This window comes from Meles meles, chromosome Y (genome assembly GCF_922984935.1).
Source record: "Meles meles chromosome Y, mMelMel3.1 paternal haplotype, whole genome shotgun sequence".
NCBI lineage: Eukaryota > Metazoa > Chordata > Mammalia > Carnivora > Mustelidae > Meles > Meles meles.
Window position 1 is genome coordinate 3,657,298 of NC_060088.1, and position 13,216 is coordinate 3,670,513.

Sequence of the window (13,216 nt, forward strand, 5' to 3'; positions counted from 1 at the left end):
CCAGTCTACTGGGCATCTGCATCTTTGTGACGCACATACTGCCCGTCTCTCATTACCTGCCCCATGACAGCGGGGACTTTGTTTTGTTGGTGATCCTCTTGCTTTGTGAGGTTCAGCGTTGCTCCTACCAATGCCACTTTGAAGATGGTTTGGTGCAGGGAGGCACTGGGAATGTATCAAGGATCCTGGGGTGGCCCCTGGCCGCTTGGCTGTTGTTCCTGGTCCATCTCTTTCTCTCCCCTGAGTGTAGGTATCCGCCAGGAGGCAACGCCCAGAGCACAGAAGATGCCTGGCAATACTTGCAAGAGTTATAAATGATTGAATACTTTTGTTTTAAATTTATGGAGTCTGCTGGCGGTGTAGACTTCTAAAATAACATTTGCATCAGGACCCTACAAACACGCAGAAGGACGCGCCATCTGTGTAGGGCTTCAGAGTGTCATGTTCAGAGTGTCATGGACAGGGCCGTTCCAAGTTGCAGAGTCCTGGGATGGAATGAGCCCTTCAGATCCCCCCTTGTGGCGGTCTTTATCATCCTGGGACGGACGTCCTGCTCAGTTCCGTCACTGACTACAGATGAACTCTGACAGTGATAGTCAACATGACAAAACTCCCTTTCTTTTAGGGACAAAAAAAAAAAAAAGGATGGGGTAGCTGGTTGGTTCAGTGGGTTAGGTGTCTGATTTTGGCTCAGCTCATGGTCCTGGGCTTCTGGGATGGAGCCCTGCTTAGCCTGCATGCTCAGATCCTGCCTATGTTGATATATTTTAAACATTTAAATTTTCTCGGGGAAGATGTCATTTTCTTTCTGCTCTCTGCTGCTATTTTTGAATCTAAAGTATGTTTAAATAGACAAAATTAATGTAACTTTGTTGCATATTATCTGGATACATGACAAAACACAGCAATGAAAGTATTTCAGTAGATAAAAAGCTGGGAGGGAGACAGAAAGCTTTTAATAAACGATTTTTTTTTTTTGTTTAAATTTCAGGGGATAAAACTATGTTGGTATTTGATCAGAACAGAAGCTTATGTTCTATGGGTTTAATCTCACCGCACAGTCTACTGAGAAGAAAAATGTGCATTAGAATTTCTTGGGATGGAATTCTAGTTATGAATCTCGCAATGTCAAAACTGTAACTACCCTAAAACACACAGGCGTGTACTGGGTATTTACCCCAAAGATACAGATGTAGTGAAAAGAAGGGCCATCTGTACCCCAATGTTTATTGCAGCAATGGCCACGGTCGCCAAACTGTGGAAAGAACCAAGATGCCCTTCAACAGATGAATGGATAAGGAAGATGTGGTCCATATACACAATGGAGTATTATGCCTCCATCAGAAAGGATGAATACCCAACTTTTGTAGTAACATGGACGGGACTGGAAGAGATTATGCTGAGTGAAATAAGTCAAGCAGAGAGAGTCAAGTATCATATGGTCTCACTTATTTGTGGAGCATAACAAAGAACATGGAGGACATGGGGAGATGGAGAGGAGAAGGAGTTGAGGGAAACTGGAAGGGGAGATGAACGATGAGAGACTGTGGACTCTGAAAAACAACCAGAGGGTTTTGGAGGGGAGGAGTGAGGGGGGTGGGTGAGCCTGGTGGTGGGTATTAAGGAGGGCACGTATTGCATGGAGCATTGGGTGTGGTGCATAAACAATGAATCTTGGAACACTGAAAAGAAATTTTAAAAATTAAAAATTAAAAGGGGTGCCTGGGTGGCTCAGTGCGTTAAGTCGCTGCCTTCGGCTCAGGTCATGGTCTCAGGGTCCTGGGATCGAGCCCCACATCGGGCTCTCTGCTCCGCAGGGAGCCTGCTTCCCCCTCTCTCTCTGCCTGCTGCTCTATTTGTGATCTCTCTCTCTCTACGTGTCAAATAAGTAAATAAAAATATTAAAAAAAAAATTAAAAATTAAAAAAAAAACAACAACAACAATACCCAGGTGCGTGTGTTCAATGTTCCATGTTAGATTTTATGATCAATGTATCTATGGTTTTGTTAGGTTTTTATCTCTCCTTCCTTCCCATTTTTGCACTCTTTATGCCTTGGCCCATCTAGAAAAGCAATAAACAATGAGATTACTTTGGGGGAGTCTCAGAAATCACCTCCTCACGCACAACGTATGTGTGTTTGCCTTGTGTATTCGTTTCCAGATTGGTGGGAAAATTTCCACTATGGGTCGTCAACGGAAAGCTTCTAGATACAAATTATCTGTCCTTTAAAAAAAAAAAACAAAACAAAACAAAAAAAAACTTGAACTCATGGATCCCTTTGTGAACCTTGAGTTTTCTTGGGGCTTAATCATTCTCCAAGCAAAGTGGTTGCATTTCCTTGTATCATCACTTGGACTGGTTCGATGCCTTGTATACGGGAAGTGCAAAGAGTCATTTTTCAAATCAATGATTTTAACTTTTTTTTTTCCTTCAAATCAATAATGTTTAAGTGAGTCAGCTAAAAGGGCTCTCGGGAGAGTATGAATCGAAAGACGGAGGAGAAGACAAAGAACCAGAGTGGAGATGAGGAGATCTGTAGGTGACGTGGCTTGAGGTGGGGAAAGTCAGCGAATGCATACCAAGTAGATGGGATGTTATGGGAAATCTGGATGAGTGGATAGAGAGATGAGTAGGTCTCAAATGGGGTAGGAGCAGAATGTAACTGGAGGCATCAATTTTAGGAAGAAATTGGGTTAATGAACATTTTCCTATCTTGCGGAAACACACCACAAAATCTCCCTTGCTTGAGAAGAGTCAAAACTTCCCATGTTCCTTCCCTTTCTGATGGGAACACCCCCCCCCAATCCCCCACAGAACAGACTGGAATATTGTGCTCAGGACCACATTCCCATCAGACAAGAGGGTGTTCTGCCTAGTGGGACATCAGAGGACTTGGGATTTCAGCGAGGATGGAACAGTCCAGTAGTTCCCATGTTCAAGTTGACTTTTCCAAAACTCGTAACACATTTGATCTTAATTGAACTGTGGATATCTCTCGTTGGCTTTCCTCCATCACCTTACACACACACACACACACACACGCCATATACCTTCACCATGCAAATATCCAAAGTACACACACAAAATCTAATAGGCATCCTTTTCCATTAAAAACAAAAACAAGGAGCACCTGGGTGGCTCAGTGGGTTAGGGCCTCTGCCTTCGGCTCGGGTCATGATCCCAGGGTCCTGGGATTGAGTCCCGCATTGGGCTCTCTGCTCAGCAGGGAACCTGCTTCCCTCTCTCTCTCTGCCTGCCTCTCTGCCTACTTGTGATCTGTCTTTGTCAAATAAATAAATAAAATCTTTAAAAACAAAACAAAACAAAAAAAAACTGCTTCCAGTTTGCAGAAACCTATGTCTCTGAACCAAAATACAGAATATTTGATGGAATTAATAAAATACAGACTCCTTGCCTTCCCTTAACAAGTATTAGTAGGGGAAGAGATCACTCAGACTTTCCCTGCTTGTCTCCTGCGGGTTCCATGTGGGATCTGTAGGTTGGACTCATTTACAAAGGGTCACTGTTTGGCATCTCACACAACCTCCATGGTCCTTGAATCCAAAGCTAAGGAAATCTCTCCTTCTGTCCATGTTTACTGTAGTTTCGCCATCGACACACAAAAGACAATGGTTCTTATAGACAAAGGACGAACATAGAGCAAACCCTGTACAAAAGCAACGTGGCATAGAACCAAAACACATGCAGGAAGGCAGAGACCTACTCCCGACCAGCATACCCGAAAGACGGAAGCTTCCGGTGAACAATCATATAAGGAGATTCCTATTAAATTCACACAAAATTAAATGGGTAACGTATTGACCTTTTCCATATCATCATTTCTATAATTAATATTGTTCATCACAATTTATAATGATGCAGCGGCTTCCTCCAAAATTGCTATAACCCCAAACAACATTCGGAGGAGGTGCACCAGGAATGTTATTATTACTAATAACCGAGGTCACTAAATATCGAGAAGGGTGACCATCTCAGCCAAGACGACATGGAAAATAAATGACCGTGTCCGAACTAGCGGTATCAGACGGCAACAAATAACGTTATTCGGTGTCCCGGAGGAAAGACTGTGCAAGAAAATAATGAGCCAATTGTTGCAAAGGGGCAGATTCGAGCAGACCAGTCCCATGCCCAGTTCCCATCTTAAATGCGGTTTTTGCAACATTGTTTATGGTACGCACCATATGGCGAGTTGGATTTTTGACACATTGTATGTAATTGAGACTTGTTCTAATGGTGAGAAACATCTAAGTTGGAAATGGGATGGAGTTAGAGTTCATCTGATGGAAAATAAGGCATCGGTCTCTTCTTAGGAAATGATTTGGCTCTATTTTCCAAACATGTCTAATTCACACTACCCAAATAGTATTTTCTCCACATACATGATTGCTCAACGCTCCGTAAGGGTATGATTCTACATTCAAATGGGCGAAAACTTTTGAGCCGGGGGAGAGACGCCTGGGATCAGAAATGCACTCCAGTCAAACCGTCGTCACAAAATGCTAAATTCCTCTCAATGAACCCCTGTCGGGCAGATATTTGTTTAATTGTCTTCCATAATTCTCTTCCCTTACAAGTGACATCTACACAACGTCAAACATCCAGGTGACACATGAAAACGGCAATCACTGAACTGTCTTCCCATCAGTTGCCCGCTGATGTGGATTGGTTCAAACGTCTTTCTCACTGTGTTAACTCACTTAGGTTTCCCTTTGTCAGCTGGATTCTGCCACTGTCTGCATACAATTGGACTATCTGGGACTTGATGAGAAGAGAAAGGAAATTAATTTTTCCTTTATCTCACGTAACCAAAAAAAAAAAAAAAAAAAAAAAAACACTATTGTCTTTGGATGTTCTAAGACACTCTTCCAAGCAATGAATTTTTAAAGCTTTCTTGATGATTAATTTCTGTAACACACATAGGATGCTGAAATTCATTTCACAACTGTGGCTGAAAAAGACAAAGCTTAGGAATAAAACAGAGCAGAATAATTCTCTGCTCTTGGGGAAAAAAAAACTATATTCCCTCTAAATTCTCTTTTATTAAAACCACACTCAGTCCTGTCAGAAATGATGGTCCTTGTTCCCATTCCTTAAGCTAAATCCTCCATGATTACAGTAAATAATTATGTTATAGAGAAGAAACATGTAGTATGCATGGGATTAATGTTTATATGAAACCCCATATGCACAAGCAATTTCACTGATACATTCTGGTTCCCCTTCGGACGACTGATTACATTCTGCTAACATCGGACTACAGAGAGGGTACGTGTGCAGGATATGGGGGTAAATCATTTTATATGGATTAATGCCTTAACCTCCCTCCCAGCGCATCACAGACACACAAGGAAAAGAGGGGGGTGACCTACAAGCCAAGTGACTGGCCTGTAGTCCCTCGGCTGGTGAGGGGATAAGACAGCATTTTTAGCCCAAGCAGGCATAGTTTTAGAGCTGTTCCTCTAAGCTCTAGAGGAGCAGGGAGGAGAGAAACAACTATACGTTAAAAAGCATGAAGAATCAAAAAACAAAAAACAACAACAAAAAAAAAACCAACAAAAAGAAAACAAGAAGCATCACTCTGGCCAGAATACATCAGATCTTGAGGTCTAGAGAGGCAGAGTGGGGAACCCAAAATATTTAGCTAGCATAGAAGCATGTAGGACAAGAAGCCAGTTAGAGATATAATTGCCATTGTGAGTGACATTTAATGGACGTAAGAGGATGACATGGACGTTTTGCTGTAGATTATACATGAACGTTGGTTCTGGAAATTTGTTTTAGGTGCCTGGGTAAATTTAAGTGTCCCTTTATCACGTCCCTGTGTAAAATTACGGTATTTAGTAGGATTTGCCTGCTTAACAGTGGTAACCCAGTGGGGAAAAATGTTGGGTATATGCACTATAGATTTAAGGTCTCAAATCTGCAAAGTGTCACCCCAGAGACTGGGACCCATATTGTCTTCCTGGCACCCGTGTGAGAAAGCTGCTGTTTTAATGACCCAGCATTAAGAGAAGAGGGTTTTTCTGTCAGTAACACTTGAGGTTGAAAGGGAGGCAAAGAAGAGTGTCAGAATGGGTACGGGTTCTGAAGGCTCATCACAAAGCAATTTTTCAGTGATGACTTTGGTTTCGATTAGGGTAGAGACTTGACTGTGCCTTTCAAATAGGTGTGTAATGCACTGCCACAAATGTTGGGGGCCTCCAACAGCAGCCAACGGGTATTATTTTACAGTTTTGTAGGTCAGAGTTGCACGGGGCTGAAATCAAGATGGCAGGTGTGAAGGGACAGCTTTCTGGGGCCCCCAGGGAAGAATCCATTTCCTGGTCTTCTCTAGCTTCTAGAAGCTGCCCACAGTCCTTGCCTCTTGGTCCCACACCATCCTTGAAGTCCAGAAGGCTAGTTGTGCCTTTATAACATTGTCGGCACGCTAGCTCTCAAGTTCTGGGTCTCCCTGTTCCACCATCCGAGGTCTTTGTTCTTAAATACTGGGCCCACCCGGGTAATCCAACACTTGCTCCCTTGACGGTCAAGTCAATTCATGAGCAAATACAATTCCAGCGGCAAGCTAAATTCATTCCCCCTTTGCCACAGAAGGTCACAGAGTCCCCAGTCCCAGGGATTAGTATGGACACCCCTTGGGGGACTGCGTATGCTATCTCCAAGTGTCTGTCTCCCCGGATGAGGAATGCTTGTGTCTGCTGCCCTCGTGAACGTCTACACCATGCCCGGCACGTAGTAGATACTCGGTACCGTTCTTGGCAGTGACGTCACGTCGTGCTGCTGATCAAGTTGTGCTGAAGAAAGATCTGAAATCCTGAAGTGTCGAAGCGGAATTCTTAATTCCAAATCTGAAACACGGCGGTCTACACTGTTAAGTAAATGCACTGATATGAATTAAGAGAGACCACAAAGGGAGGTCTTTGGAGAACATGGCATGCTGTGATTTCAATGGGTTATTAAGGATGGGGAGTTTTATTCAGTAAGTGAATAGCCAATAATTTTTTTTCCAATAATTAAATACCTAAAGCTCCACTTGTGCACGAGGTAGCCACTAATGTGGCTCAGCCCACGGTGTGCCAAGAGGGCACCCGTGGGTCCCTCTAACCTCTGAACATTGCATTCAGACCTAGACCTACAAGGTAATGGGGTGATCTCTTAGCATCACGACAAAGGCCACCCCCCAGAGATTACTCACATCATAAAGCTCCAGCTTCCCATTTCTTTCTCTGCACATTTTCTGAGATCCCAGTAACTCAGCCCTGGCCTCATGTTTCAAGACGCCCTACGCGAGCTACCTTGGACCATTTACGTGCAGGAAAACAGAATATGGTGGCACCATTACAACTCGGGGAGATCGTGGGGCATGCAATCCCTTCCTTCAGACCTTCAGCCAAATCTTAATGGAAAATCATTCTCCAAGGACTCGAGGCAAAGAAAAATGGAACTTCTCCCCTAGAAGTGACAAAGGACACAGTGAGGTTTCTACAGTCGATGAGGTCCATGATTCCTGTAAATTCCTGCTTTGAATCCCAGGAAGATTTGCTTTCCAGGCTTCTCTCTCTCCTTGCCTAAAAATAGCATGTGCAAATGGTAAATGAGAAATGTGTTTACATTATAGTACAACTTTAGTCTGGTTAGCCTTTCTAAAAAATGTTTTTAATTTGAGACCTACAGAGAGGAGGAGATCATCAAATGTTACTACCATTGCATGAAATTGATAAGTCAGACATCATTTTTTTTTTTTTTACAAATTTTCACTGGTATGTTATTGAAAACAAAGGAGGCATTTTGTTCAAGCAAGCACCGTATTTCCAAATAGAGCCAGAATCATCTAAGGACACCCGTTTGCCACTGATCGCTGTGAATATTGGGAGGAAACAAGGTGCACATTGATGTTAATAACATAGACTCTATACAATGAAAGCCAACCATTTCATGAAATGTGCCTTGCCTGTGTGGTTAAGACAATGAGTGGTTTTCCTTTGAAGAGTCAAAGGGAGGAAGGGAGGGATGGAAAGAAGGAAGGAAGAAAGGAAAAGAGAGAAGGGAGGTAGGAAGGAAGGGAAAGAGAGAAGGAGGGAAGGAAGGAAGGAAGGAAAAGAGAGAAGGAGGGAAGGAGGGAAAGAAGGAAGGAAGGGATAGAGGGAGAGAAAGAGAGAAGGAAGGAAGGAAGCAAGCTAAAATCTTAAGTCATGAAAGCAAAAGAAACCCTGTTTCATAACCTTCAGTTTGCTACCTTGGGCATGACAATGTTCTTAATTCTATTGTTTTCTCTAGATTTTTCTATAGATTTCATCTTTCTTTATAGACGATGTAACCCTTTATGCAGACATGGGTAATCAACTCGAAAGAAACACTGTGACACGCTGAAAAGGCAACACATGATAGTAATTAAGTCATTAACTGCAGCACTGTCCATTTCCTAGATGCCCAATAAATACGAGTGTCATAATTTATACGTTAGGGCAACAGCGGCATTCAGAATACGAAGAAAGAAGAAAGGGTTATAGAAGATGAATCCCACACAGGACATTCTAAAAGTCTGCTGGCCAATCTGACCTCCAAGTGTCTGAAGGATGTACTTACCATCTTCCGTGGGCACGTAGATGTTTAAGTAAAGGCAGTCTTCATTCTGATCTTGCACGTAGGTCATTAACGTATCCAGATTCGCAGTAAACCATATGGGCAGCATATCGTGCAGTAAGGACCTCTCATCAAGGTGCTGTGGGCACACAGCCGCGAACTGGGTGGCGTTCCGAACTCCAGTCCATGAAGAAGGGGGCTCTGGGGGCTGAAACCGCCTCTCTCCAGTGGGGGGGGAGGCATAGGGGACCCCCAAGTACTGTTCCACTGGACCCAGAATCTCATTGGGCAATGGTGTTCTTAGGCCCCGGATTTTGCCATAATTTGTGTTGACAACTGGGTACTGGGCTTGGCTGTCAATGAGCGTGAAGCGGATGACAAGAGCGGTTATCCACAGGAGAACATTGGAGTTCAGCATGACGCAGACCGGTGTGAAGAACAACGGCACCCATAACAGTCCCTTGGGTCTCGACATTGTTCACTGCCACATCCGCAGGGGTCTGTGTGACACGACTCCAAGCAAGCAAAGCCAGGAAGCAAGCCTGCAGACAGAGAGGGCTTTCCAGGGAGCAAAAGACCCAGGAGAGGAGCCCTGGCGGTGGGTCATAGACAGAGCCCAAGGTTAAGGATGCACCCAGCTGTTTTCTCGAGAGCCCATTGCGGGAGAGAGCAGCACTCTCTTAATCCTGGGAGGGAATTCCAGCAGGTGTGAGGCTCAAAGGATGCGGGGACCATCCAACACGTCCCAAGGACAAGGATTCCTTAGGAAAACTCCAAGGCAGAGCAGTCCTCCTAATGGGGAAAGAAAGCAGATGAGAATAATGAAGCCAAGGGATGGCATGTTACCCACATCTCTTCCGTGCAACGCTCAACATCATTCAATGAAATTCTCATTCCAGGATGAATCTGTCCACCCATATCTCCACGGAGAAGAATCTAGCAAGAACAGGACTTGCCCTCATTCTTACTGGGCACCCCATTAGCCGGAATGATGCATAAATGATGAACGTTTAGAAAACGTTCAACAAGTCTCCATTGAGTTAACAAACAGATTCCAAGAAGTTATACCTGTTGTTCAGATGACTGTCGTGATGGCTCCCACTTTCACTCTTTGCAAAGACTAGCCAGTCAGGGGATGGGCACCCCCGAAACAGTGTTTCTCAAATGTCTAAGGAAACTGACGCTTCTCCCTAAGGGGCTATAGGCATGGAGCCTAGCAACATTGTTGAGTAGGAGAGTAGGAGTCATGTGGGACAGGACCAAACTGGCTTTATGACACGTAGATAATCGTCAGATATGCAAGGGAGCAAGAGAGTATAGGCTCTGGATTCTAATCCTTTTTGGGTTATTCTGTGGAATACACCATTAGGCTACACAGATCATCACCCTCAAGTGTCCCCTCCTCATAAAAACTGAGCAGGACGGAAAATCTCTAAAGATGTAGTATGTCCCACCAGAACATCATTCCTAGGTAAAGTTGTCCATACGGCCGTCGTGATCTTCACCTAAGCCATCTACCTTTCAGCTCTCAGCCCATTTCCTTTATTTTTGTTTGCTTGTTTTTGCAGCCCATTTAAATTTTTTAAGGTTTTATTTATGCAAGAGAGAGGGAGAGCACAAAGGCAGAGGGAGAGGCAGGTCCTCTATTGAGCAGAGAGCCCAATAAGGGCATCGATCTCAGGACTCCGGGATCATGACCTGAGCTAAAGGCAGACGCTCAACTGAATGAACCAACAGATGCCCCAAGCAGCCCATTTTAAAGTCTGGTGGTATGTTGGAGCTACCCTCCCACTGACTGTGATCTCCCGGACTTGTCTGGATATGGATCCTAGGACTGCCACTAGAGAAGTCATTCCTCTGAGGACAGTGAAAAATGTTGTGCCCGAGTGGCAGAGTATGGTAAATGACCCATTAGCAACACAAAACATCACATTACGCGTAGCAAGCAGTGTAGCTTGAAAGAGAGCATTCCTCAACTCCAAAAACAGACAACCATGCTTGGAAAGATGTTGTGGGTGATTCTGAGTATTTCTAGACTAGGGTATAATTATGCATTTAAATGGGTAGGTGAGCCCTTATTGAGTAATATGTCAATAAGCTCATTTTTATTTTTTTAATGGAGCTGAATGGGTCATGGAGTTCTGCCACTTCTGGGGGGAATTCCATAGTTCCTGACATCCTGGACCAAGTTCATCAGAGCTGAATGAAAATGCATTCTGAGTCTGGGTTTTACCATTGACAGTGAAAAAGAGCATCTCACCAAACGGTGGTTGTATGTGTTCCCTTCTATCTTTGAATTCTGCTGTGCACAACACTTGGATTTCTGCCACACTGTGATCCAATTTCTGAGTAATTAGGAGGCAGACAAGAACAAGAAGAAGGTGATGACATGTTTGGAATCTTTTGTTTTCCTGAAAGCCCGTCTGCTTTGGAACCAGCATTCACTGTTCCTCCTGGAGCCTTCCGGGTGATAAAAGTAGACGCCATGAATTTGTGATTCTGGTGGACTTGGGTCCCCAAACGCTACATCTGTGAGCTGCGGGAAGTGAGCAGAGCTGACTGTGATACAGGTAAATCGTGTATCATAGTTTCTTCCTGGGGTGTGCACTATGCAAAGGTGTAGGGCAGCGAAAAACGCCCACTCAATAAACACAAAATGGTAGGACCCTAACAGGGGCGTCCTTGAAAGAATCCTGCCTACAGAGACAAAAGGCACAGGCTCCAGAGTCAGCCCAGGATCACGGGGCTGAGCAAGTGCAGGACAAAGAATTTTAAATCTTTGAGCCTCCCTTTCCTCATCTGTTTGCAACTGAGAGGGAAGTGAGATCGTGCGCACGAGGCAGCATACCGTCCCTGGAAGGCAGAGCTCGGTAAATGTGGGACTCGGTTGGTGGGTTTATGTCAGGAACTTAGAAAGTGAATTCTGTTGGGAAATTCTGGCCCACTCAACTCTTCTCCAAGTCAACGTGGATGAGAGTATCCATGAGCCACAGACACATGACAGGTGCATAAGCGGGATCACACCTAGACTTTACGCTGAGTCCAAGGATTAAGTCTTTCTATTGCCCAAATCTACCCTCCACCCACCAAGAGAGTGCTCAGGGCCAGAAAGAGATCATGGACCAGCAGGACCCAAGAGTAGGCACCTGGGGGATATGAGCACTTTCTAGATAATGTGCATACATTCAGGGCTGTCTCACTCATTTCCTTGCTTTTTTGAAATTTGTCTGATTTGCACACAAGTCATTACAATCTGAAATCCACGGTTTCTGAACCTCAGCCCTGCTGACACTGTAGACCACTAAATGACCATCACAGAGGGAGAACCAGAGGTCTGAGTCATCCAATATGGAATCTAGTGGCCATGCATCTGATTAAGGATCTGTGCGTACAACGAAAGATTACGATACGTGTGTGTGTGTTATATGTGTGGGGGAGGAGGGGTCACACATTCAAGTATTTGTCAACTTTAAAAGCCTTGGCATTACAAGTCATAAAGAATTTTTTTAAAATTCTAATTATTAGAAGTCTGATTATTAGAAAAATTCTAATTATTTTTTCTAAAATTAGAAAAAAATTCTAATTATTAGAATTATTAGAATTTTAATATTATTAAAAATTCTAATTATTAGCCGAATGAAAGAATTTAATGGAAAAAAGTGAAAATCATATTTTCATTGAAGATATATGATTCTAACGTAAGAAGGGCTTTCCAGAATGGTTTCTCTGCCAAGGTTGCACAGAGAGGAATATTTCAGACTGGCATTTCGACATGATTTATAACTTGATTGGGTATTTTAGGATGATTCTCTACAGGGCAGTCATTCTGCCTGAGATTGTAATTAAGACAAGGCAGAAACCATGCAAGCATATCAGAATATAAATGGCTCAAAATAAAAGTCGCCATGCATTTCTCCCCAAAGTGCGCATCCCCCCAATGGAGACTGGTTTCATGTTAAAAGATGTATTTCATTAAGAACAGCCCAGACCAAACTTATTTTGGTATCTTGAACCAACAAGGAATAAAATCCCATCTTTCGGGCACTCAAGGTGTTTCCTTTCCAGGCGGTGACACATACATTAGAGAACAGAACACTTTGGGGATGTATCTTCAAAAACACAACCTCCAGTTCCCCCAAAAAGGGGATGAATGAGCTTGAAGCAGCCCTACTTCATGCTGCTCTCAGCTACAGGGAAAGCCTGAGAGTCAAGGAGAGACCTGATGCCAAGAGGCACTTTGAAGAATCACTTTCATCTGATGTCATGAAGCATCAGGACAAGAAGGGCAGACCCTGGTCCTTGCCCAAGTTAATGACCTCGTACAATAAACCTCCTGTGATGTTTACTATGAAAGCCTAAGACACCCAGTCCTGAAACTCTGTGCAACCTATAGGTATCACTAGGGTCCCTCCCTTTTGGTTTTGGGGAACACACCAACTTTTTCTAGTATCTGAGAGGGGTGTGGTCCATCTTTTGTCGTCGAACACAGAGCTCGCCCATGAGGTAGTCCAGTGAGTGTGTTACCTACAGGAACAATGTCCACTTTGTGAATGGGCTTACACAACATACAGACACACACATACGTGCACACGCATGCACACAGACACACA

The 13,216-nt window shown here is 43.8% G+C and overlaps 1 protein-coding gene across 4 annotated transcripts in view; it reads right to left on the bottom strand.

Moving 5' to 3' along the window:
- The window catches only part of LOC123935903 (neuroligin-4, X-linked), a 295,963-nt gene that overhangs the window by 217,432 nt on the left and 65,315 nt on the right, over window positions 1-13,216 (bottom strand). For all 4 annotated transcript variants that reach the window (XM_045996731.1, XM_045996734.1, XM_045996732.1 and 1 more), the window contains exon 4: window positions 8,610-9,398. In XM_045996731.1, the coding sequence (XP_045852687.1) occupies window positions 8,610-9,081 (472 nt within the window). In that variant the 5' untranslated portion in view covers window positions 9,082-9,398. The remainder of the gene's footprint in view (window positions 1-8,609; window positions 9,399-13,216) is intronic.